The following is a 25,885-nucleotide window of genomic DNA, read 5'->3' on the forward strand; positions in this document are numbered from 1 at the left end:
TGGCGCTGTGGCCGCCGCCCGCCGCCAGATGTCGCTCGGCAGCTGGTGACTAATCGGTAACGGGCCCGGGATGGCCGCCGTGTCACCGGCGGGAGGGCGACGCTTGGGAACCTACTTGCGGTGTCAGTGGACACACGGACAACGACCCGCGGTGTCACCGGCAGGGGAATGGACACCCAGGCGGGTGTCACCGGAGCGGTAGTGGACATCGACTCGCAGTGTCAGAGCCGGGGGGATGAACAAACACACACACCCGGGATGTCACCGGGGAACGGACCCGGCCCCGCGGTGTCACCGGGGGTGGGACTGGCGCGGTGCCTGCAGCGCCCCCGCGCGGCGCAGGGCGGGCGCTGCGCTCCCCGCGGAGCCGCTGTCACAGCGGGGCCACGTGCGCGCGGCCGGCCCGGCCCTTGCGCCGTTCGCGTAAGGCCGAGCGCCTGCCGCCGCCGCTCTGCGCCGCCCGCCCCATTCCCGAACTCGGCGTGCGCCACTGGCGCAGAGCGCGCGAGCCGGGGCGGGGGCGTGGCGGCGCCGCCGGCGAGGGGGGAGCGATTCTGGAAGCCGCGCTGCGCACTTGACGTAGCGGGCGCGCCGCGAGGCCGCCGGGGCAGCGCCGCCTCCCCGCCCGGCGGCGCTACGCCGTTTGCGTAGCGAGCCCCAAGATGGCGGCGCGGTCGTCGTCGGCGGTGGCCGGAGCGCGGGCTGTGGCGGCGGCGCGGCCGGGAGCGAGGGCAGGGGTGAGGCGGGCGAAGGGAGGCAGCGCGTAGCGAGACCCACGAAGCGAGACCCAGAAAGAGACTGTCGCGGGCAGGCGGTCCCTCCGCGCCCCCCCGTCCTTCGCCGCCCGGTGGGTCCCGCCCGCCCCCGCCCTCCGGGCCGCGCGTCCTCCGGCCCCGCCGCCCCCGGAGCGGAGGATGATGAAGCTCAAGTCCAACCAGACGCGCACCTACGACGGGGACGGCTACAAGAAGCGGGCGGCCTGCCTGTGCTTCCGCAGCGAGAGCGAGGAGGAGGTGAGGGGCGAGGCCGGGCCCGGGACCCCCGAGCGACCGGGGTGGGGGGACTCGGTGCCGACGTGGTTTTATTTTTAACAGGCGTCGTTCAGCGCCGCTGGGAGAGTTGGTGCTTCCCGCTGGGCTCCTGCTCTCCGCCGGAGCCGGGGAGATGCCCGGTGGGCGGCGGGACGGGCTGAGGGGAGCGCGGGAGGGGGTTTGGCAGTGTTGGGGACCCACCACGCTGGCAGAACTTCAGTCCAGCGCATCACATGAGATGGGAGAGGAAACCTGACCTTGGATTTATAAAAAGAAACTGGGATAAAAGGGGACTGATGGAGTGCCAGAAGTTGCTGTCCAGAGAGTTTGGGAGGAAGTGGGAATTAAAGGTGGATTGGTTGGTTTGAGAGCGGCCGCGTTGCTAAGGGGCTTCATTGTCCGGGAAGTTACAGTGAGAAACTTCGCTCCGATGTGCGATTTTACACCGCTCTTTGTTGACACCTCCCGAAGGTGGGCTCGGGGTGCTCAGGGCAGCAGGGCTGCAGGTCTGCCTTCTGTGCTGCTGCTGGAGGCAGACGTACACACTCCACTGCATTTGCTGTGCCCGGGTGGCTGTGCTAAAGTCTTTGTTCTCCTGATTATCATATTTGTAGCTACAGGAAATCGGAAGGGAATGCAGACAGTTCACTGGAGGAAAGGCAATTAGCATACATCCAGTTATTATTTAACGTGAAGGAGACTGCACAAGCCCTTTGTAGCTGTGCTGGCGTGATGAGGAGTGTCAGCATTTCAGCAGAAATGGTCTGAAATGACAGCAGTGTGGCTGGTGCAGCGTTCAGTGGAACTGATCCTTCCCACGGACTTCCAGGAAATTTATGGACTGACCGTGAAGAAGACCGTCATTGTTTTGTGTGGTGATGCTGGGAATGCTCAGCATGGGTGGGTGAAGGCTCTGAAGTGCCCTGATGAATTGTCCACAATTAGTGGGACACTTTGCAGGCTCTTCTCCAGCGGTAGAGGCTTGGCCATGTGTGACCGCAGCGTGGTTTAGGGTAGAAAAGTACTTTTAACAGGTGCCTGAGGCAATCAGCATGTGACTGGTTGTGAGTTTTATTTTAACACACCTCAGGCTGCAGTTGCTCAGGCTCCAGCTGATCCCTCCAGCCTGTGACAGAGCCCTCATGGTGCTGGGGACACCGAGGTGTGTTCATGACAGGGGTCAGAGCCCTCCCTGTGCTGGGACACCAGGCTGTGTGGCAGTGTCACAGTGCTGACCCAGGAGGTCCAAGGAGGAAAGTGAACTCGTTCCCGAGGCACGCTGGTGTGGGATGGATGCTTCCAGCAGGCTCAGCTGTCAGGTTGGTGTAAGGCTGAGATTTAAAACCACTTTTGTGTCGCTTGTGTCTCTGCTGTGGTCTCCACCTACAGTGGATTGAATTTAAACTCCTTCAGGCTCTGGTTTCCAGGTAGGAGCTGGAGTAGAGCGATCTGTTTCTGGTTTCAGGCAGGGTTTGAGGGAGCTGCTCCCTGTGCTGGGTCACTCCCGGGGGTCTCAGCTCTGGGAGGTTTCTGTGTGCAGGGCAGTGCAGCCTCTGGCCGAGCTCTCGATGTCCCTGTGGTCGCTGTTGGTGGCCTCGTCCCTGAGCTCGCAGTGACAGCTGGCAGAGGCTCTGGTGCCCTGGGACAGCTCGGGGAGGGAGCAGTGGTGGCTGTGGAAGGGCTGCACTCCGGGCTGGGGTGGTTTCCTCGGGATGTGCTCTGTGTGCTGCAGGTGAGGAGCGAGGCAGGGAAGGACGGGTCTGATCTCAGAGCCTTTGAGGGGCTGTGCGTGGTACCTGAGAGCTGAACCCTGGGCTGAGGCTGCATCCTCTGCTCCCACCTGTTACAGCCCTGCCGCGGGAGCTGCCCAGGAAGGGGGCTTGGCACGAATCCATCTGGGAAAGTTCTTAGCCAATCCCACGGAATTAACCCACTGGGATGGACTCTGTGCCCAGATCCTGCACTTGGCCCTGGCCAAAAGGCATTGAAGTTAAACTTGAATCAATGAGTGAAATCAGCAAGCAGGGCACATTATTAATTTTCCTTTCTAATTATTTCTTGGGTTCATTCTCATTTGTTGGCTTTTAAATAAACTTTGAGAGAAGCTGACTGGTGTCTGCTCACTGCTACTTGCACTTTTTTTACAGCAAGGAAGGTGTTACCTGTACACATTTAAGCACAAAATATAAAATGGCTGTGGTATATTTCTTGGTTTGCTCTTGGACAATAATATTTTTTAATGTTACTGACATATTTTATTATTGATTGCTTCTATTTAAGTGGAAATTGAGATCTCTTTAAAAGGTCTCTCCAGGGAGGGGAGAAAGAGCCAGAGCCAAAGTATGTACATTAAAGAGCTATTAAAAGCTTAGTGTTTGAAAAGAAGAGAGAAGAAAAGAAGCATGTTTTGATAAATAAATTAAACTTTCTGTATTAAAGTTGAATTTTTCCTAGGACTGGCTGTTTCTCATTACTGTTCCTTTTAAGTGCTTAAGAAATAGTAGAACTTTGGTCTTGCCTTTCTTCTTCATTTCCTGCTATGAATTCAAAAATCTCATTTTTTCCCTGTTTTTGACCCCTCATTAGTTCTTGAATTAAAAAAGTTTGTCAGTGGACAAGAAGAAATAAGAGAATTCTGTTTGCTCTTACAGAGGAGGCTGCTTTCTTCTGTTCAGGTGTTTCCCCCTGACTCTTCAATTCACTGATACATTTTTCATTGAAATCTTTGCAATCCCTGGAGATGGATAAAACACCATGTCCTTGGTTTGGTGTTACATTTGCAAATAAAGAGGCTTAACAGAAAAATACTTTGTTCTTTTTTAGTTTTTAAGTGATTTATTTTTTCCTTATGCTGCTGGATGTTGCACATTGTCTCTGCATTGCATTTGGAGGCCGCTGCTTTTGGGCATGAAAAAAGCTCTGGAACGGTTTTGGAAGACTAAGCATTGGCTGAAAAGATGCCTTTGTTACATATTCCTTTAAAAAACAGCACAGGGAGAATTCATTTCAATGTGAATCTCAAATGGAGAAAAAAATTTACATTTTTTTGGGCATTGTGGAAACCCCCCAAATGGTGTGTGGTTTCCCAAACCACCATCCACATCCTCGGGCAACAGGGAGAGCTGGGACAGCAACAGGATTAATTCAGAGAGTGGGAACAGACTTCAAAGTTCCTTCCAGCAGCCAGACACCAGGACTTCGCTATTCCCATCTTTTCACATGGACTGAACTCCTGGAATATTTGCAGAGCTGTGGAAGGAGAGTGCAGAGAGAGAACTCCCAAATCCTCTGGTACCTCTGGAGTCACTTCATTGCTTGGGGTGTCCCTGCCCCTCAGCATCACCACCAGGGTGTTGTTTTTACATAACACAGGTATTTTATGTGTGGACCAGCTGTTCCATGAGGAGAAATCTCAGAAAATGCCCCTGATGCCCCAGCAGCTGGAGCCCTGCTCGGGTGGTGTTTGACAGGACAAAGAGGCACCGCTGGGCCCTGGGTCTGTGCTGGGACAGCAGCAGGTTTCAACATGCCCACATTGTGTCTGTGAAAGGACAAGCTGCTCGTTAACCACGGGCGTTTTTAAAGACTTTATTTTTTTTTTGAGAAAACGCCTCGGTTAGAATCTTTTCTGAGCGGTGAATGAGGCCTGAATGGAGCTGGGAGGAGAGAGGCTGCACCCAGGGCCGGTGCCCTGGCACGGGCTGAGCCTCGCTGGTCACGGGGAGAGCTGGGCAGGGTGGCCCTGGGAAAGCCATTGGAATGCAAACGAACCTTTTTTCTTCTCCTTCCTTCTGGCCTCTCCCCTGCCGGTTTTCCTCTCCAGCTGTGATGTAACAGGGCAGAGCTGGGATCGGAACCCCCGAGTGCGGTGGGGATCACGAGGTGCTCCTGGGCTGTCCCCTGTGCCTTGGCTCCAGTGTGAACCAGCAACAGCTAAACCACTCCGGTGTGATCCCAGCACCATATGATCATCCTGCTTTCCGTGGAACGGGCTCAGAATCCCTGTTCTGGTGGCTGGGCTTGGCTGGGTGCTCCCATCTCCTGAATGAAAGGGTTGTGGTTGGACCCAAGCGAAGTTCTCCTGGTCTGTTGCTAAGCTGTTACCACATCCCCAGGGGGATGAGGGCCAGCTTGGAAGTGGATCTCTTTCTTGCCTTTCTCCTGTCCCTCTCAGCCCTGTAGATTGTGTACAATCTGTAGGTTGTGTTCTCCGAGAGCAGGAGCATGGATGAACCTCTGCAAAACCTGGCTTTCATCTTGAAACGTGTTTTGCCTTCCCACAAAAGCAGCTGTCACTAAACAGTTTTACAAGCAATTCCATGGTCTCTTGTACGTTTCCGCACAACAAAAGAATGAAAATTGTTACATTTTCACTTCATTTGCTGGAAGCTCGGTGAGCTGTTGTGAAACTGAAGAACTGAGTCAGTTTTGTTCTGCTGCAGCTCAGGGAAAAGTGATGACTGTGGAAAGAGGGTGTGCTCCACCCTGGCTCTGTGGAGAAGGACCCAACAGTGGTGGCTGTGTCTGTTCTCTGCAGAACACCGCTTTGGAATCTCTTCCACCTCAGACCCATTTAGTGCTTGACCAGGAGCTGCTTTTCCTACCTTTTTCTCCCCGCTCTGTGTGTTCTGTACCCCCTGTTTTTTTAAAAAACCCACACCCAGCTGCCTGACTGGGTTCATCTCAGCACCCTTCAGATAAACTCCTGCAGTGTGGAGACAGGTACCAGCATTTGGGGTGCACCCAGCAGGGACTGCTGCCAGGGAACCTTATCTTTCCACGGATGGTCTCTCACAATCTGGAAAAACAACTCTTTCCCTTCTTATTAAAAAAACCAGAAAGTAACCATGTGTGTGGACTTTTATGTTCTTTTAAAATAAGGATGGTTCTCATGGTTTGCTTGGATAGAGCAAAATTAGCAAACTCAGTTCTACCTTAGAAATAGCAAACATCCATGTGGGAGTGCTGTAGGTGACATCCAGTGGTTGGGAAACAGGGCCTCTGTTAGTTTAAACACTTGTTCTTTTTCAACCCAGCTGAAGGGCTGACTGCACAGACCAGTCAAAGATCTCTCAAATTTTGTGTGTGTTTGTTTCAGAATTCCTGTCCCTGCCCCTGGATGTGGCACACTGACTCTTTGTTCTCAGCAATTTCACGTTAACCTGTGAAATTCGGAGGGGTACAATTACCTGCTGGGTGGATTTTTGTCAGATGTTTCAGGGGGTATTTCTCCTCCTGCAGGTGACATATATTGATGCTGTGTGTAGGATTAACTACTTATATTTGAGCAGCTTCCCAAGAGTTTGTGCGTGCTGTATGTCCTGAGTAGGGTGGTTAATCAGAGCAGTGTGCAGCTGCTGACAGCTCTGTAAAAACCCCAAATACCTCCTCATTGCTTTTTCTCCTCCCTTACTCAAAAAGGGCTTTTACAAGCCAGCCTTTCTCCTGGAAAGGTGCGCCTGGACAAGTTGTGTAAGCACTGAGTGGTCACCAAACTGGTTTTGACAGGCAGAAATAGGTCCTGGGGTTTGGGGTCTCTCTCTGGGAGTGCCCCTTATCAGCCCTCTGAAAGCAGCGGCTGCTGCTGCAGGCGGTTCAGCTGCTCCTCAAGCATGGGAAGGCATGTTGCAGATAATTTCTGTGGTTATCTAAACCATAATTTCGCTGGAGGGGGAGGACTTGGGATTGCGTTCCTCCCTGCTAGGAGCAGGCAGCGGCTCTGAAGCAGCAGGAGCGCTGCAGTAGCAGTAACAGGACCTGTGGAGCTCTGGAGCCAGAGCAGCAGCACGGTGATTTATTATTGTTATTCTAACCAGCAGCCTAAAAACCAACAGAATCTGCTGTATTTTTTCCTCTCTGCTTATAGGACTGTAGGTGCGATCCAAGCACTTGAAATGACTTGAACTCTTTCCAGTTCACCTCTTGCTCCCGTTCCAAAACTTGTGCTTTACTTTTGTCAAGTTCTCTAGTACGAATCCCTTCCCTTTTGCACCGTCCTGTCGTGAATTTCCCACCTCCAGCTCCTGGATCCCTCGTTATCAGTTAAATCCCATTATCCCACGGAGCCTGGTGCAGGTGCATGTGCAAAAATAACACTTGTCTAAGGAAACGTATCCTGTTGAGGAGCTGGAATGCTCCTGGCAGGACAGGCTGTTATGGGCAGGGAGGGATTTCTGGTGAGAGTGTGTGTTGTGGTCCCAGCTGCTGACCCTGGCAGGTGCAGGGCGGGCTGCAGCCCTGCTGACCCACGGCTGGATTCACTCCTACCATGTGCGAGCTGCAGAACGTGCCTGGAATAGCAAGAGGGTGGGAGAAGCCCTCCCGTGAGCCCTGGCGTGCACCCTGGGGCAAACTGCCCTTGCAGTTTGGCAAAACACGTGATTTGTTGGGGAGTCATCGAGGCTGTGCTGCTGCCAGGGAAATGAGATTAATTTTGCACAGCTTTGGTGACAACAGTGTTCCTCTTCTCCTCCTATTCCTCCAATTCTCACCCCTTGGTGGTGGTTGTAGGGCTTAAAGGTGGTTTGGTGTGGTCAGATGAACATCCCACTTTTGTCAGGTAGAAAAGCATTGCAGCACTGATATTTGGGGATTGGGAGAATTTTGTTAATTTTCAGTGAAGCACCCGAGGTGTTTGTTATGCTGGACACAGCAGCAGCTCTGGGATGGCCGTGGGGCAAATGGCAGCACAGCTCAGCTCCTGAGAACACGCTGGTTTTAAACTGAAACTTTGAGACAAAGGCAGACTGAACAGCAAAAGCCTTGCAGTCAGCCATCTTCTCCTCCCAGCTCCTGCAGCCTCTGCGGCAGCAGAGTTTCAGCAGGCTGAGCTCTGATAAATGATGCTGGAGTGGGAAATGAGGTGCAGTGCCGGGAGGTTTGTGCTTCAGTCGCTGTGCAAACCATGTGATTTATAGCTTAATGTTGATACAAAGCACGACAGTATTGATAGAAAGCATGTCAATATTGAGGGAAAGCCTGAAAATATTGAGGGGAAGCTTGTAAGGCAGTGTCAGGAGCCAGCAGCTATGGATCAGCTCCTGGCAGCAGGAGGCTGCTGGGCCAGACCCTGGATTTAACATCTTGCCTGCTGTTCCCTGTGCTGGCTGCCAGCTTGCCTGGCACAGGTGGGTAGCACTGGCTTTTCCTGGAAGTCTGGAAGGTTCTCAGCTCATTTTCTACCCATGCTGTGGCCCAGCTCCTCGCGGGGCTGTGGCCCTTTCTGTCTGCTCGAGTGCTGCTGTGGAGCCTCTTTCGAGGAATCGTGTTCCTTGTTTTATTTATGGGTGGTGGATGTTGTTTAAATCCACCCTAGCATGGAAGAACCTGGGAATCTCTGCTCCTCTGTTCCACAAATGGGAGTTAATTCTCTGCCTGGTCCTAGTTGCCCAGTTCTTGCTTTGCAGAGCCCCATTATTCCTGTGAAAAGAAGACAGGAAAACCCCTCCATGTGGATACAGTGGTTTGTGTCAGTTATTTTAAAGTGTTGTGTATGGGGGATGTCCATATTCATCCCAGGGACAAACTCTTTGCCCCTTTTCCCATGGAGCTCCTTATTCCATGTGGCTGTTTGGGCAGCCTTAGATGTCTTGGTGTGTTTCCTGTCTCCTCCAGGCAGGGTTAGTACTGCTCAGGTTTGTTTGGGTTTGTTTGTTGTGTGCAGCTTTGAAGGTTCTTGCCTTGAGGCTCTGCTTCGAGCCCCTGCTGCACACTTCAAGCTTGGCTTATTTTTCTAAACTTTCTCTTTTGTGGGGGATTGTGTGGGAGAGTTTCAGCAGGGCCACCTCCTGCCTTGCCAGAGAGGCTTGTGTTGCTCATTTCCCTGCTTTGAAATGACATAATTGTCTTTGAAATCCTGGAAAACACAACTTGGCCATGTGACATGTGTATTACCTGCAAATGCTTTTCCAAAAAGTCTGCAGGACGTGGCTCCAAAATCCAACTCCAAAATTCCTGGTAGGCCAAGAGTCTCAGTAGCCATTTTAAACACAGTTGCCTGGCAAGGATTAAATTGAAATATCTGACCTTCCTACGTGTTCTAGCCTGATTTAAAAACATAACTAAATTTTGGTTTATTTTTTGATAGCTGTTTAGATTAAATTAAGTACTTTAGAATGTATTAAAATAAAAGTTATTTATGTAATAAAGAAGTTAATGAGCTAAAAAGCCAGCTGTACCCTGGGCTGATCTACTGGAAGGTGGTAGGGAATGAGATGGGCTTCAAGATCCCTTCCAACCCAAAATTTTGGGATTTGGATGATGACAACTTTTTCCTTGATCCCTCTGAATGCATTGCATGTATCTGGATCCAGGGCTGGTGTTGGAAGTGTGGGTTTTTTCCAACACAGCAATGTCTCCCCCTCCTTTGGAACTCAGCCCCTTTGTCTTGGGAGAGCTCATTGGTAGCAATATCCTGTTTGAAGTTGTTTTAAAAGAATGACCTTGTAGGACTTGTTTCCTGCACTCTCTTGATGGGATTTCCTTTTTATTAAACAGGAAATAGTCTGATTACATAAAAGTGTGAGAATGACAGGTTTTTCCTTCCCACCAAGGGTTGTTCATGTTAATTCTATTCAGAAAATGCTCAACTGCCAGAGCAGCTGAAGTTAATTTACTTTGCCTCAAACCATTGTTTGCACCCAGAAGTTCCTCCTGGTGTGTTGCTGAGGCATTGTCTCAGCCTGAGCAGGTTTCCTGGAGCAGTCTGTGTCCAGGGTTCTGTAGCAGATCCTTGTTCTCACGCCTGGAAGGTGGCAGGAGTTCAGGGCTGTGAGATGTGCTCTGCTGAGTTTCAAAGATCTGGTTCTTTGGAGGTTTTTTTAACATTTTTTTCTGGGTTTTTGTCCCCTTGAGCTGGAGCTCTGAATTGCAACGGGAAGTGGCAGAGCTGGAGCTTCCTCACCTGGCAGCAAAGGTGCACTTGAAGTGGCTGTTCCTGCTCTTTAGCTTTGTCCTCAGAACCACCAGCTGACCTGGAGTGAGGAATTTGGGTCCAAGCTCATTTGGATGATGAGTGGGGATGGAGCAGAATCAAGTGCTGTGCTAGGAGGAGGCACAGTGGCAAAGTGAGGTGGCTGGGGAGCCTGGCAGGGACTGGCTGCTCTCCCAAGGGCTCTGAGGATGAATGAAGTTTACATTCCCTATTTAGGCATGGCTTTCTGGTGGAGTTTTACATGGACCGGATGCGTGGAGGAAAGGAATTCTGCCTTCCTCTTGGAGAGGGCCAAACACTTGGGATGTCACTGCAAAGCAAAGCCTGTTCTGTCACAGCCTGGCCAGAGGATGGGGCAGGCACCATCCCACTTGGAATTGTGGAACTGAGGTGGCTCATGCACCTTCATTTGTTTCCAGTATGAGTTTGGTCAGAGAATTTTCAAGATAAACCAGCTGAAAAATCCTGGAAATCTTGTGCTTGTTTTTGTTTTGGCCGTTTGAGTTCTGTAGGTAGATTCCTTTGGGTAATTAGTGCAAATCTTTTCATATCCTACTGGCAAGTCACTGTTTCCCCAGTAAAGCCTGGGATTTCAGTGTCTCCACAGTGTAACTCCCAAATGTCTGACACTGTTACAGCTGGCCTGGAACCTAATTGGACTGGTATGTTGGAAAGTTTCTGGAGCAAGTCGCTTTGGCTCTGAGCTTTGTGCCCGTGAAATGATGAAGTACAGCAGGATGACTCTAATGAACGAGCTTTGTTTAGAGAGCTGGACAACAGTATCAGTGTTGTTTTAAGTTTCCATCTCTGCTCATGGGTGTATTGCAAGTAGATTTAATAGGCACAGCGTCTCGCTGTTCTTTGGGACAGTCTGTAGTCAGCTGAGAGTGTTAGTTAGAGCTTGTCTTGCTGGGAGGTGGCAGATCAGAACCTGAACTTCTCCAGAGCACGATTACCCTGGAATAAAAAATACTGTTTCAAGAAAACCTGCCCCAAAGCTCGTGTATGGTAAATCCCTCCTGGGAAGAGGGTTGAGCCATTTTTCTCATTGACAAAAGTCTGTCCTTCCTGCAGCCCTTTCCTAGGGGGTTTTAAGTTTAATAGGTTTAATACAGGCTTTTATTTTGCTTTTACCTCATTAAACAACCTCCTCTAAACCAAAAGTAGCCAAGTGCTCGCTCCAGAGCTGAATCCTCAGTGCCTACTGCAAAAGAGGTGACAAACAGTGGGGCTGAGAATCTGTGCTCAGACAATTGCACATAAATAGTGCAGTGGGAGTTCCTGGACGTGTATTGTTGTTAGTGACAGAACTGCAGGGACAGGCAAGGCCAAAGGCACCAGGAGAATTAAATCAAAGTACTTCTGCAAAGGGTGGGGGTGCTGAGCAGCATCTGTGCATTTGTGTTGTTACCTGGGGTGTATCCCGAGCTGTGGGGACTCTGCAGTGCACTCACACTGCGGGTGATGCTGTGCCCAGTGCCAATGAGTGTTTTGGTGTGCAGGGACAGTTTCTCCTGCAGCGCATCAGAGCAGGGAGAGGCATGGCTGGGGTAACACAGAGTGTGGGAGTGCCTCGGTGTCGCTGCTGCTGGAATTTCCATGGCTGAGGGAGAAGCGAGCAGCGGCAAGGCCCTGCCTTGGGTGGGTCGTGTCTGGGGGTGTGTGAGGCACAAAGACAATCTCTGGGGGTGCCCCATCAGCTGTCTCTCTCCCCACAGGTGCTGCTGGTGAGCAGTAGTCGCCATCCAGACCGATGGATTGTCCCCGGGGGTGGCATGGAGCCCGAGGAGGAGCCTGGCGTAGCCGCCGTGCGCGAGGTCTGTGAGGAGGTGAGTGCCTTCACCCTGCCCTGCCAGCCCGGCTTCTCTGCGCTTGTTTTCATCACTCTTCCTTCTCCTCGAGGTGGAGAGGCAGACAGGGTCACTGGTGATATCCCCATCCCACGTGGGAGGAAAGCAGAGTCCTAAATAAGAGAACATGGGAATGTAATTAAACCTCTCAGTTGGAATGAGCTTGTCCTTGCCTGATACCTTTAACTGAAAATAAAGTTCAGCTCTAGTCACTTCAGTGTATATATAGTCTCTGCTTCATTTTCTCTGTGAGAGAGCTTCAAAATTCAGCTGTGCCTTTGTGGACCTGTCTAGTACTTGGCTACAAGGTAGAAATAAACCCCTAGGAGCCACTAAAAGCAATCAAAGTAGGGACCTAGGTATGTTTTTGGTTTAGAATACACAGTGAGGTTTATGTGAATAAGTGAAATTGGCCATAAATTACCAGCAGCAGTTCCTATAGTGTACATGGCTTGGTTGGTTTCTTTTCTCTTTTTTGCTTGAACCTCTTTCAGGAAGGAGATCAAACAGCAGATCAAACACAGATCAATGGGCTGTAGGGAGAAGGCACATTTTTCTCTTAAAGCTGCTGGAAGAACAATTTTTTTCTTCATAAGAAGTGTAAAGGCATTAAATAGCAGTTGACTGCAGTGTATGTAAAACATGTCTTTAGAATTTGCTTCTGAATATTAAGCAACTGGGGAGATGCTTAGGTTCAGAAATGACTGCATGATTATAGTTGGAAGGGCCAAGTAGGTTCACAGTTACATAAGGCAGGATTAAAAATGCTTTTGAGAGGGTTATAAATCTTTGGACTCTGTGCAGAACAGAAAGCAAGAGCTAATTGATGGGACTTGGGAAGAAGCTTCTCCTGTAGCTGCTTTTTTGAATTGTCTGGTCTGTGCAGGTTTTTTCCTGAATTATTTGGAAGTACATGCTGCTGTCTAACACAACTCTGAATATTCAGACTGTTGGACTAACCAAATGTGGCAGATCTCAAGCTGCATGTTTCTCTTTGGATGTTTTAATAATCTAGCAGTTTATCAGAAAGAGATTATACAGTCAAAGTTTATTTTTTTAAGTCTCTCTAGGTCCCTCTAATACTGGGAATTACTGCTTGCAAATTTTATTTCCAGCTTGTAACCCAGCTCCTGCTTTTCCAGTAACTCGGCAACCTTTCAACAGCTTTACAAGCCAAAGCGAGTGTAACCAGAACAATGGAAATATTTTTAGCTGCAGACTCCTGCTTTTCAGCCCAAGCATTATTAATAACGAGGCGATTCGATGGAGAAGTGCAGGGTTCATTCAGGAGGTGCAGAGCTTTGCCTCTCAACCCTTAAAATAACCGTGCAGGGGCACTCCCCGCGCGGGCAGCGGCGCCCCGGGAGAGCCGCGCTCTTTCCATGCCAGCGCTGCTGGAAGGGAGCCCTGGCACGGCTGCGGCCGCGCGGGAACTGGTTTGGGCTGGCTGAGATAATCCCGCTCCTCGGCCGGTGTTCCCTGCTCACGTGGAGCCCTGCCCGCTGCCAGTGGAGCCCAAGCCCTGGCAGCCTGGCAGGGCTGAGCTCTGCCCAGCCAGGCACCTCTGCCCGGCTGATGGCAGCATGGAACGGCAGCAGCTCGGAGCACCGGGAGCACCTGGGAATCACCTGGGCACCCCTGGCTCACCCCTGACTCACCTGGGCACCTCCAGCTCACCCCTGGCTCATCTGGGCACCCCCAGCTCACCTGGGCACCCTTGGCTCACTCCTGGCTCACCTGGGCACCCCTGGCTCACCCCTGGCTCACCTGGGCACCTCCAGCTCACCCCTGGCTCATCTGGGCACCCCCAGCTCACCTGGGCACCCTTGGCTCACTCCTGGCTCACCTGGGCACCCCTGGCTCACCCCTGGCTCACCTGGGCACCTCCAGCTCACCCCTGGCTCATCTGGGCACCCCCAGCTCACCTGGGCACCCTTGGCTCACTCCTGGCTCACCTGGGCACCCCTGGCTCACCCCTGGCTCACCTGGGCACTCCCGGCTCACCTGGGCACCCCTGGCTCACCTGGGCACCTCCAGCTCACCCCTGGCTCACGTGGGCACCCCTGGCTCACCCCTGGCTCACCTGGGCACCCCTGGCTCACCTGGGTACCCCCAGCTCACTTGAGCACCCTTGGCTCCCCCCCCTGGCTCACTTGATCACCCCTTGCTCACCTGGGCACCCCCGGCTCACCCCCAGCTCACCTGGGCACTCCTGGCTCACTCCTGGCTCACTTGGGCACCCCCAGCTCACTTGAGCACCCCTTGCTCACCTGGCTCACCCCCAGCTCACCTGGGCACCCCTGGCTCTCCCCTGGCTCACCTGGGCACCCCCAGCCTTGGGTGCTGCAGGTGGAGGAGCTGACACGGAGCTGTCTGACATGAGCACAGTGCCAGTGGTGCTGGCAGAGTTTTAGGGGTGTGATGCCTTCCCCCTTGGGGCTGTGCTCCTGTGCTGCTGCTGTGGGGCTGCACACAGAATTATCCCCACATCCCCGGCCCCGAGCTGTTTGGAGCTGTTTGGGAAAGACAGGAGCACCCACCTTCCCAGCTCATGCTGTCAGTTTGGCAGCCAGGGTTTCCTTGCTCTCCCTTCCATGTCAGTCCAGGTGTTCTGGGGTTGTTTGGAGCTGAGGCTGATTTCTGAGTAGATTTGGGGTCCTTGCTTCTCTCCTGGGACAGCCATTCATGGGGACACAGGTTAGCTGAGCAGCTCCAGTTTGTTGCTTGAGGTGGGAGAGGGAAAATCCAGTTTCCCCCATGGCAATGAGCAATGCTGCTCAAAGCTGTGGGAGAAATGTGTGGAGTTTATTTCCCTGGGTTTGTTATGCCTTTTCCAATTTTTAGTAAGAGCCAGTTGGAAGAGCTCTAAGAACTTGTGACCCTTCCTGTTGCTTGTGGCTTTTGAGGATGACAATAGACTGTCTCTTCCCAATCCATTCTCTTTTGCATGGTGTGCTTTTTTATTCCCAAAACATGTTTCCCTAAACGAACATTTTAACTTCTGCATTCACTGTTTTAATTTTACTGTGTATGTGTTTGGGTTTATCCATGTTATTGCAGAAAGAATTGCCACCTAAAGTTACCTAACTTTTCCCTCTTTCTGTTCCAAAAATGAAATGTTGATTCTGAGTGAAGGCTGTGATCCCTCTGTCCCACTTTGAGTTCAAGTCCTTGTCCTAGTTTGAGGTAGTCCTTATCTCTATTAGTCTGTACCAGCACAAGTATTAAAGCAGACAGGTACCCACGCTTGTCATGCTCCCTGTTGTCTGCAGGAAATTGGAAGTGACTGCAGTTGTTGGGCATTGTTTGTGCAGAGTGACAGCAGGCACACAGCAGCTCTGGGTCAGAGCAGCCTCTTCAGAAGAAGCCTCTAATTTTGGACAGGTTGCTGTAGTCAGTCTTACCGAGCTGGGGACTCCACGTGTGTTCTAAAGTTCACCTTGTGGAAGGTGTGTGCCCTTTGCAAACAGGTCGTGGTGCTCATGGAGTGTGTTCTTTGCTTAGGAATAAGGGGTTTTTATGGGTGTGAGCAACTGGTGAACATCATGGTTTAGAAATAGATGCCTTAAACTTATTATAGAGTGACTTTGAAAAAAGCCTCCACACTCATCTGTGACACTCAGCACCAGTTCCTTTTTCACTTAGAGCATTCTTCACATCCTGACCTTTAAATACTTAGTAAATGTCAAATTTTATACCACTGCAGGAGCGTTGGTTGTTCTTTTTTCATGGGAGTCAAAAGCCAGATAATCTGTGCTTGATCTGTGATCAAACAGGCAATTGGTGCCAATATCAAGAATAGTCCATCATGGCAGTACTTTGATCTGGTTGCTGGAACTTTTTTCCCCCCTCTTCTAAACATGCTTTATAGATAATCTTTCCTGTTTCATGTATTTTGTTAGTGATTTAGAACACAGATATTGATATCTTTCAGTGCTAAAATAGGAAGATTTTTTTTTAAGTACTGCAGGCCCCACATATGAATGATGAGATTGTGGCCTTTGAACCCCTCCTAGCTGATCATACCCAGTGCAAGAGGTGGCTCAAAGTCACTGTCCCTTACCCTGTGTACTCAGACTTTGCAAAAATGATAGCACTATCTGAAAGTTCTTCATTCTGATAGGGAATTTCATTTCTATTTCACAAGTGTAGAAGCAAATACAGGTGTCATGCAGTACCAAATTAGATGAATGAGTCTGACCCTCTCTGAGACAGCAGAGTTTGCCCAGCTGGCCTGGAATCAGCATCCTCCAAACATGTCCACAGCCCTCCTGGGTGGGATTTGCACCTCCAGTAGTGCAGCTCTTAGAGCAAAGATTTGGGTGTTCCACCACAGTTCTCTTGCCCAGCAGTAATCTGTAGTAGATGCAGGCTTTGAGCCTAATAGAGCAAAGTAAAATAGCTGAAATTCCAACCCACATTTTCCTTAGCTCAGATGGAAGGAAATAAAAGCTGTCCCGAGGAACAGATGGTGTTGCTGCAGGCTGCTTTTTGCATCTGACCCCAACTTATTTTCAGCTTTGAAACCTGAACCTGCTGTTCTTGGATGGCTTCAGTAATTTTTCTTTATTAAAACAAGTTGTTCCATGAGCAGCAGAACTAGTAAAGCTTCATTTCCTCCAGGTTTTTGTTCCTTGTCCTGAGCTGCCTCTGGGTGCTCTGGGGTTTGAAGTGTGTGCTGGGCAGGCAGCTGGCTCTGGCAGTGCCTGTGGCTGATGTGCTCTTGCCAGAGCTGCCTTTTCCTCCTCCCCTGAACCCTGGACGCTGATTTGGATCAGCAGAGCTGGGGAAAAGCTCATTGTGCCAGCTCTGTGTGTGTCCTCTTGTACCTGAGGGTGCCTTTCCCAGGGAATCCTGTCCTGTGATTGCCTTGCTTTGTTTCCACACCTGCAGCTGGTGCTGGTGCTCTCCTACCCCTGCTGATGGGTTCAGAACCATCCTCCTGGGGTCCTCCTGGGATTCTCCACGTGCCTGGAGGATTGCAGCACTTCCAGTGCTTGGAGGGGCACAAAATCAATTGTGCTGCCTCTGCCTCACTCACTGTCTCAGCCATTAATTTACTATCCAGGAGAAAATTCCTGAGTCATCTGCTGCAAATTAAGATTCAGAGCCTGCCGCAGTCCTGGGTGAGCCTGGGACTGTGCTTTAACTCTTGAAGAAGATTTTCTTGCCCATGTGAAGGAGGAGATGGGGAGCTTGCCCAGAGAGGAGCCTGGCAGTTCCCTTGCTGGTTACCAAGCTTGACTTGTCAGTGGTAGCAGCTATAGGTTATTTTTTAGGTGTTTTGGGCAGCTTCTATGTCAGAAATTTGTGTGAAACTGTGAATTCCACTTCCATGCTTGGTTGTGCCATTGTACAGAGACAACTCTCCTGTTGGTGTGGGAATTTAGTGCTCCATCAAAAACAGGTACATGACAATCCTGTTGGTGTTGGGTGTCCTGTATGTTGTCTTTAAAATCCACTGGAAAACAGGCTGAGAGAGGCACTGGCCCCCAGGAGCGGGGGCTGATGTGTTTTGCAGCCTTTGGTAAGAATTTGCTTTATAAAATCAACCCGATGTTTTTTTTGAACCAAACCGTTGTTTTATGCTGCCATTTACAACTGCACATGGGAGGTTTGTGTGTGAAGCAAAGCTTTGAGCTTTCTCCAGTTGTGTGATGATAATTCAACATGATTTTTCTACAAGACATGTTTGGCTTGGCATCGCTTTTTGTGCCTTTTTGGGCAAATAAGACCAGGCAGGGCAGAGCAGGAGGATCCTGGTTTGAAGACAGCATTATTTCCATCATCTCTCTTTACCAGCACAGAAGGAAGGGCTCCTCACCTCCCTCTGCTACTTCCAGCACAGTTCTAGAGCTGGGATAAACTGCCTGGGAGGCTGCTTGAGCAGAATTCATCCTTCATCTCCAGCTTGGCCAGTTGCCTGGAGATAAATTTATTTCTAGTCAGACTTGAGAGTTCACTAAACCATCACAACAAAATCCCTGCCTTCTGATTCAGTGCCTACAGGTAGGGAGAGCAGAAATCCAACAACCTTTTCCAGAAACCAGTGAAACATTGGTTTAAGACAGTTATTTTCCAGAAATATTTGATTCTTCTTCACCTTTTAATGCGTTCATGTCCGTATGTTGTGAAGGTGGAAGCCTCCAGTTCCTCCCTGTGTTTCTGCTGCCTGTTGAACACGGCTGAGCTAAAAATAAACCCCAGTGCTGAAGGAGTTCCTTGAGGGAAATGCATTTGAAGCATTTGCATTCCAGATGCCTTGGGAGAGGGCTGAGGCCAGGTCAGCAGGGTTGGCAGAGGAGGTGGAATCCTCAAAGGTCAGCAGGCACCGACCCGCATGGAATTGCTGCTCCTCCATGGGGCTGCTGCTCGCTCCAGAAATAGCCCCAGAGTCACAGGCACTGAGGCACCTCTGGGCCCAGCAGGATGTCACAAATGCTGGTGAGACAACAAAGCTTGTGTCCAAAAATGAAATGGGAGATTCGGTTGATTCGCTTCCTAGAAAAAGGATTTCTGGATTTCTGTGACTGCTTAGTGAGGGAGCTCCAAACCCTTTGCTCCTGGGGCAGTTCCACATCAGCAGCCTGGCAGCAGGGGTGAGGTGTTCTGTGGCTGGAGTCTCTGGTACCTGTTCATGCAGTAGGCTGGAACTTCACCAGGAAAATTGTCTCATTAAAGAAAATTCTTCTTTTCTGACACCACGAGACCGTGCATCAGCTGGTCAGTAGGACAGAGAATTTGTCTTAGCATTAATGAGACTCAAACACTTTTTGTTTTTAAAAAAAGAAGCCTAGCATAATCATATCTCTGTATCTCATCTGCAAGAGGCACAATTTCCCTGGGCTGCTCATGGGATGTGTTCCAGCTGCTGGAAATGGAGCTGACTCTACCTCCCAGTTGTGGCTGGGTCGTGTGCCAGGCTGTGTGGGTTGGTTCAGGCCTGTTAAATCATGGAGCAAGATCTCATCTTGTCTGTAGCACTTGAGTTCCAACCATTTACAGTCATAAAACAGAGGGAATCTAAAGCAAGGGCAGCAGAGTGGGCTGGGATTTTGCACAGAGAGCTGAGCAGGGTGGGGAGGGAGCCAGCAGAGAGGTGCCAAAAGGGACACCAAATGTGATGGAGTGGTACATCCTCAGTAGTATTCAAACAGACAAAACTGTTGCTTAGATCTCTTGATTTGTGTCTCTGCTTGATTCAAGAGCTTTATTTCAGTCTGCATCTGCCCTTTGTGTCATATCCAAACCTCTCTAGCTCCTGCTGCCAGGGCCACATCACAGCATTTTGTGTTCATATTGGATTGTGTCAGGTGTGTGCAGGACACCCCTCAAATACCTGGGAGCTGTCACATCGCTCTTGGGGTGTAGTGAATGTCTTACACATACTTTATTTCCTTAAACTCTGATTTTGAAGGGGTAAAACTGCCAAACCCCAAAGCCAATGTTCCCCTTGCTCAGGCTGTAATAACCTTCAGAGGAGATTCTGGTCACGAAGACTGTATTGGTATGCAAGGAGTAACTCCTCAAATATTTCTTCTTCCCCCACATTGAATTCAAAATTGTTTGAATGTAGGAAAACAAGAGAAAAAAAACCCCTGGGAATGCCTGGATGTTGAGCACTCAGGATACATTTCTGTTTTTTGCCTTGTGACTGTGTTGGTTTAAGAAAAGCAGAATTTTAGAGCGTTTGCTTCCTGTCCTAAAGGAACTGGTCCTGCACAACAAGTAGGAAACATGTACTGAGCTGTTGTTAAAGCATATTTCTTTTCTCTTTGAATTTCCCTAGGCTGGAGTGAAAGGGACGTTAGGAAGATTAGTGGGAATTTTTGAGGTAAGTTTCAGACATGGACACTGTGAAATTTTGTTGCAAAAAATCATCTTGGAGTAACAATGGCTCTGCAGGGTTGTGGAGTGAGCCTTGCTGGTAAATAAAAACACGGCTGCTCAGCAATTCTGATCTTTGCAGTGGGCAAAATCACTGGTGATAACTGGTGTGGCTGATTATTCTTGGTGCTGCCAAAAGCTGGGGAGTGGGGTCCCCTTCACGTGTGGCACTCACCTGGCACAGTGGGCAGGTACCAGACAAGCAATTGCTGTTCTTATGGCACTGACTCCTTCAAACTCATGTGAAACAGGTCAAAACCTTCCCAGCTGAAGAACTAATTTGCAAGCACATCAGTCCACACACCACTGCTCCACAGATGAGGAACTGCACTTTTGGGTGTCCCTATCAACACTTTCAGACCTCTCTGATTTAAAACACAGCAGGTTTTAGTAGCTAAGAATGAGCTGTGCTGTGGGAGGAGCTGCACCCAAGGTGGGCAGTTTGCATCTTGCAGCAGCCCAGTGCCCTCCTGCCTGGACAGGTTTGCTGTTGCTGTTGGTTGGTGGTTACTCCTCTGTCCCCTTTGCCTTCCAGAACCGGGACAGGAAGCACAGGACTTATGTTTACGTACTCATCGTCACCGAAGTGTTGGAGGACTGGGAGGACTCTGTCAATATTGGTAAGCTTGGTGCATGCTGCAGTAACTGATGGAAGCAACCCACAGGTCAGCTCAGCATCCCTCTGGCACCTGGAGCCTGTGGGAGTGGCATTGGGAAAAGTTGCAGTGGTGTGTCCTTTGGTTGCTTGGGAAAAAAATTGAGGTGAAATTGATGATTTGTCACCTCTGTGGCCCAGGAGAAGCCAAGTGAGTGTCCAGCTGCCTCTGCAGCAATTTTGTGTTTAATTCTTGCACTGCATGGTGCCAAGCAAAGATGAAGAGCTGTCCTGTCTGATTCTAGAGGAAATACATGTGAGCAGTGTGGGTTAATCATTCCCTGTTACCTTTGAAACCCTTGTGTTTCAATTGGATTCCCAAGTGGAAATGAACCTGTTGTTGCCACAAGGTTTGTGACTGCACTGCAGCAAATGGAACATGACTCCCCTCAGGCTCTTTGTGGAAAGAGTAAGAACTGAGAGCTGTCCACAGGAAACTGAAGTCCATTTGCAAACTGATGGAAATTGGGTTGTGTGTTGTGAATTGTCTTAAAATGAGCATCTGGCTTGACTAGAAATTGCAGAAGTAGCAAAAAGCACCTGTCCCTGGGGATGGGGAGCTGTCAGTGTGGGGTTGGAGGGGGAGGCCCTTGAGATCAGAAAACATCATTCTGTTGCATCTACTGATTTCTCTCTTTGCCCCCAGGAAGGAAAAGGGAATGGTTTAAGATAGAGGATGCCATAAAAGTTCTGCAGTATCATAAACCGGTGCAGGCCTCGTACTTTGAGACCTTGAGGCAAGGCTGTCTGGCCAACAACGGCACCCCGGTGATGAGCACGCCGTACTCCGAGGGCTCCGTGTCCGACATCAGATGACTGACGAGGTCCCTGCCAGAGCAATTCCCTAAAGCAGACTGAGACCTGGATTTCCCTCCCCTCCCCGTTCCCATGCCTCCTCCCTCACACCAGGCATGGGGCAGAGCAAGTGTTCAGAGTGCTGCGATTTAGTGCGAGGTGGGATGATTTTTTTTTTTCGTTGTTGTTGGCTTTTTTTGCTTTTTTTTTTTTTTTTTTTTTTTTTTTGGATCTGTATTTTGTAAAATACATTTTGTGCATGAAGTGCCCCTTTCCCGGTACTCCGCTCCACGGCCTGGAGGCTGCCAGCCCCGCATCTGCCTTGTGCTCTGAAGTGTCCCAAGTGTCCCCTTCGTGTCACCCCAGCCAAGCCACTTTTTTTTTTTTTTTTTTTTTTTTTTTAATTAAAAGACTTCCAATGTGAGATCAGCTCTTCAAGTCTTAGTCTGTACTGTAAGGTGCTGCTCAGACCCGTGTGGGGATTACTCGCAGCACATCTGTATAAACTTTTTTTTTAGATGGAGGATCTAACATTTTAATTTTGCGGGAGTATTTTTTTTTTAATCCTGGTCTGCTTCTGAAAAGAAGGGTTCATAATTAATCTGTTTGCCTTTTGTTCTGTTTTTTAAAAACACACATTCTGTGACAGTGCTAGTGGCTGGGCCAGTTTACTCCCCAACCAGTATCTCCCGATTTAGTGCAGTGACACTTGAAGTTGAGGGCAGAGTTCGGATCACCTGCAGACATCCCTGCAGACATCCCCGCCGCTTTTCCGGCAGCTTCCACCGACGTTTCTGCATTTCCATCCGAGGGAAACCGCACGGAGCCGGTCTGGAGCCGCTGGCCAAAACCAAACGGCCTCAGCAGCGCTGCGACAGCGCCCGGTGGGATCGGGGCTGCAGGGGGGCCAGATGGACGGACAGACAAACTGCAGCGAGGCTCAGCAGCGCTGCCCCTGCTCCCGCTGCGTCCTGCTCGTGTCTCTCTTGTCCACATGCCTTACGCCGTGCTGAACTGGACGCTTGGGGTTTGTGCCGAGCGCCGGACCGCGCTCGCCGAGGAGAGAAATGGCGCGCGCGTCCCTGAAGAGAAATCCCGGGGGGAAAATTCAGGTGTTGAGTCTCTTGTCCTGTGGTTCTGCAGCACTTACGGTCGCACCGTGGAGCGTGCTTGAGGTGTGCCCTCCGTGAAAGGTACAGCTGCCTGCTGCAGGCGGCATTCCCGGGGGAGCAGCGCAGCAGAGCTCCCCGTGCGCCGGCACACTTCACTTGGGGGTTTGTTGTTTTATTGCTGTAAGTTTCATGCTGTCTTGATTTGCCAACAGTGTTGTCTAGTTGGGAAATAAAACGGGAAGGGTTGGGGTTGGGTTGGGTGGGTAGGGACAGGTACAAGTTTTGGGAGGGGCATTAATTAATCCCTGGCTTGGGACAAGAAGTGGTTGCTGAGTTCAGTAACTTCTCCTTTGTCAGAGCAGAGCCAAGATGTGAAATTAAATCTGCAGTACTTTTTTTTTTTTTCCTTTTTTTTTTTTTTTTCCTGCTCTTTATTTAACAAAAAAATATTCTAATAAACACTCACTGTTCTGGAGTTTTCTCTCTTCCTGCGAAGCGCTTACAATATGAAAACCTGATAGAAATATCCATGGAGCCTGGGACAAGGGGGAATGGTATCCTTGCTGGTTTGGCAAGAAGCTGTTCATTTTAAGATCCTTTTCTGTTCCTTTCCTTGTTCTCCCTGCTTTCATCGGTGTGGAGTAGCAAGGCCAAAAGCAGTGCCAGTGATCGCTGACATGGAAAACCACGCGTAAGGAACAGCCCATTATTCAAGGAGTAGCTCAAACCCAAGCGTCTGGAATTGAGCCCAAATTACACCAGTTCAGCTCACTTCAACTTAGAGACGAATGTACAATCCTTTCTCACTATGTGCTGGTCAGCCTGAACCAAACTCTCAAAAGGGCTTGAATATTCTATCTGGAAGTGTCCAAGAAATTCCCAGAGTCGCTGTCCCCGTGCCCTGCGAGGCACCTGGCACAGCCATCTACTGCCTTCAACGAGTCTTGGTCTCTACTGTACAGATTAGTATGTTGGAAATGCTTTGCAACAAAACAGCTGGTACTCCTGAAAGAGTAACTGCAGTTTTAATATCAGCAGCATGCACACTTTTGTTTTTAAACTAAAAAATGTTTTTACAGGGCTGTTAAACTGACAATTTAGGGTAGAATATTGTTAATGACTTGCTAATGGCTTATTTGTTTGGGTCAGAAAAAATAAATTGTGCCAAGAAAGTGTTTTAATGTGGCATGGATTGATGCTGTTACCACGGAGTGGCTGATGTAACTGGAAATGGCTCCTGGGGCAGGAATAGCCTTGATGGAAGAGATGCAGATTTCAGTCCAGGCCTGAGCCGTGTGCACCACACAATTCCCATCTTCCTCAGCATCTGAGGTTCTCTCTAGAGCTTGTCCAGCTGCACCCCCAGCAGCTGGAGCGGTTTTATCTCTATTAATTGGTTTGGGATGAGCGTTGCCCTGTCTGTGAGAGGCCCAGGGCAGCTGTGGGAGGGTGGCTCTGGTTCTGCAGCCCGGTCCGTGCTGCTCAGTCTCTGCTGGGGCCACTGAGCCCCAGGGGATGAGCCTGGGGCTCCCAGCTGTGCTGAAACTGGTGCTGTTCCGAGCTGGTTTCTTACCTCAGCTGGCCTGACCCTTATGTGAGGTGTCACTCTGTGTGTCAGCATCCCCTGGGAGCAGTTCTCAGCTGGCTCTCGGCCTGGCTGTGCTCTCTGGGCACTGCTGGGAGCAGGGTGTGACAGAGGGTGTCCCCAGGCACCCAGCGAGGTGCAGCAGCCCTCTGGTCCCCCCTCCTGGCAGGTCCTGAGTGCTGGTTTGGGGTGTGAGGTGAGGAGGGGCTGCTCTTCATCAGCCAGCTGATGGAAGGGGGCAGCACGTCAGGGTCCCTCACCCATGGGTGCTGGGCAGGCAGCACCCAAACCTGCTGCTGGGGGGGAAGGTGGGAGCTGGGTTTGGGGCTGCAAGGAGCAGCAGTATCAGCATTGCCACCAGTTCCGTTCCTGTGTAGGTGGATGCTGTGAGCTCTTCCCTGCTCTCGTGTGGGGCACTGAGGCAGCTCGTTCAGCCTGAGCTGGAATGTGCCTTAAAGCAAACTCTGTAAAGGGAAAAATTGAAAAGGGGTTGGAATCTGCAAGTGTTGCTTTTTCCCTTGTGTGGCCACAAAGTATTCAGTGGCTACAAATGTGGGTAGGGAATGTCAGGAATCCTCAGTTCCCTTCCCGGATCCAGCAGAGGCTTTGGGCCTTCGCCTCAGCTTTTCCATGCAGAAGCTGTGTTCAGCATTCCACAGCGAGCAGGGATCAGAATCCTGGAGGCTGCACAGGTCCAGCGAGTGCCCCTTGTACCAGAGCTGTGGGTTCTCCTGCCTGTTCTCTCTGTTTCATCCCAAATTAACGTGTTGGTGTTTTCACACAGCCAGATGCAGCGTCCATCCCTGTGCAGAGCATACAGGAACCCTGGGGCTTGGTGAGGGGCTGGTTTGGGGCTTGACCCTCCCAAGCGGAGCCTGTGCCGGTGGGGATGGAGCTGCATCTTCAGCCAGACCTGCCCCAGGCAGTGACTGTGGCACTGTGAGGAGCTTTTCCCTCTGCCTGCTCTGCTCTGGCCCCCAGGCTGAGTTTTCTCTCCTGGCTCTGTTCTCCTCAGTAATGGCATCATCTGGTGGCTGCAGCCCTTCAGGGACGTGGTGACCTCATGGCTGGGGTGTCCCTCAGCTGAGCCCCTGACACACACAGGGTGTGATCCTCATTTTCCTGACCCTGGAATGAACTAATCCAGCTGCTCTGGGCTCTGGAGATCCTGAGTGCTGTGCTGGGGTAGTGGCAGGTCTGTACAGAACTGAAGTGGAGCTGGTGAAAAAGAAACTGAACTGGACTGAAGTTGTATTTAGGAGATTTATAAATCTCTCTCTGGTGCTAGTCCATAGAGGTTTGTTTTGTTTTGTTTTGGTTTTGGTTTGGTTTTTTTTTTTTTTTTTTGATGGGAAGATGGGAATTTTGATGTTATACTTGATGAATTTGCTCTAGAATTGCCTCAGAAACCTGGCGAGCTCTGAGAGTGTTTGTTGAATTTCCTGTGTGTCCTATTTTATATTTATTAAATCAGAAAATCTGGAATGATCACTTTGCATTTGCTGCTCAGTCCTTCCATGAGCTCTGTGTATGTGGGGGGCTCCTGGCAGCCCCCCCAAATCAGGAGAAGGGGACCCCAGACCCAGGAGAGGGATGAATGCCCAGGGTCCATTGTCCAGCCTCGTGTCCATAGTTGTGTTTGCCTGAGGTTTCTCCATTCCTCCCCAAAACAAGGACTCTCCTTGGCTGGTCAGAGCTGTGGGGGTTTGTCTGGTTTGTGTCTGAGCTGGTACCTTTGACCTCACCCCCATCTGCAGGACATCCCCACACGATCCTGACCTCTACAGTGTCTCCAGAAATTTGGAGGGCTCTCTGTGTGTGAACTGGGTGGTGCAGTGGGGTCCTGTCACGAGGGGTTTCCTCTGTTGAGTTGTGTGTGACAGGGAGGCCGTCACTGTCTTTAAAAGAGTGAAAAATTGAAAAAATAAAATCGCTGGGTGCCAGTTTGCCAAGAGTGTGGGCTGTAATCTAGTGCCAACCAATAAACACGCCAGTATTTCACACGGCTCTGCCTCCTGCCTGGTCTCTCCATCGTGGC

The 25,885-nt window shown here is 50.4% G+C and overlaps 1 protein-coding gene across 1 annotated transcript; it reads left to right on the forward strand.

Moving 5' to 3' along the window:
* Nucleotides 1-721: 721 nt before the first annotated feature.
* Nucleotides 722-22,504, forward strand: NUDT3 (nudix hydrolase 3). Its single transcript, XM_054294037.1, has 5 exons — nucleotides 722-1,013; nucleotides 11,682-11,792; nucleotides 19,603-19,647; nucleotides 20,236-20,320; nucleotides 21,002-22,504. The coding sequence occupies exons 1-5, from the start codon at nucleotides 915-917 to the stop codon at nucleotides 21,169-21,171; spliced, it is 510 nt and encodes a 169-aa protein (XP_054150012.1). The 5' UTR covers nucleotides 722-914; the 3' UTR covers nucleotides 21,172-22,504.
* Nucleotides 22,505-25,885: the final 3,381 nt, after the last annotated feature.

The sequence above is a fragment of the Melozone crissalis genome, unplaced genomic scaffold, assembly GCF_028551555.1.
Source record: "Melozone crissalis strain CALT ecotype California unplaced genomic scaffold, PUWL_Pcris_2 ptg000198l_1, whole genome shotgun sequence".
In the NCBI taxonomy this organism is placed as follows: Eukaryota; Metazoa; Chordata; class Aves; order Passeriformes; family Passerellidae; genus Melozone; species Melozone crissalis.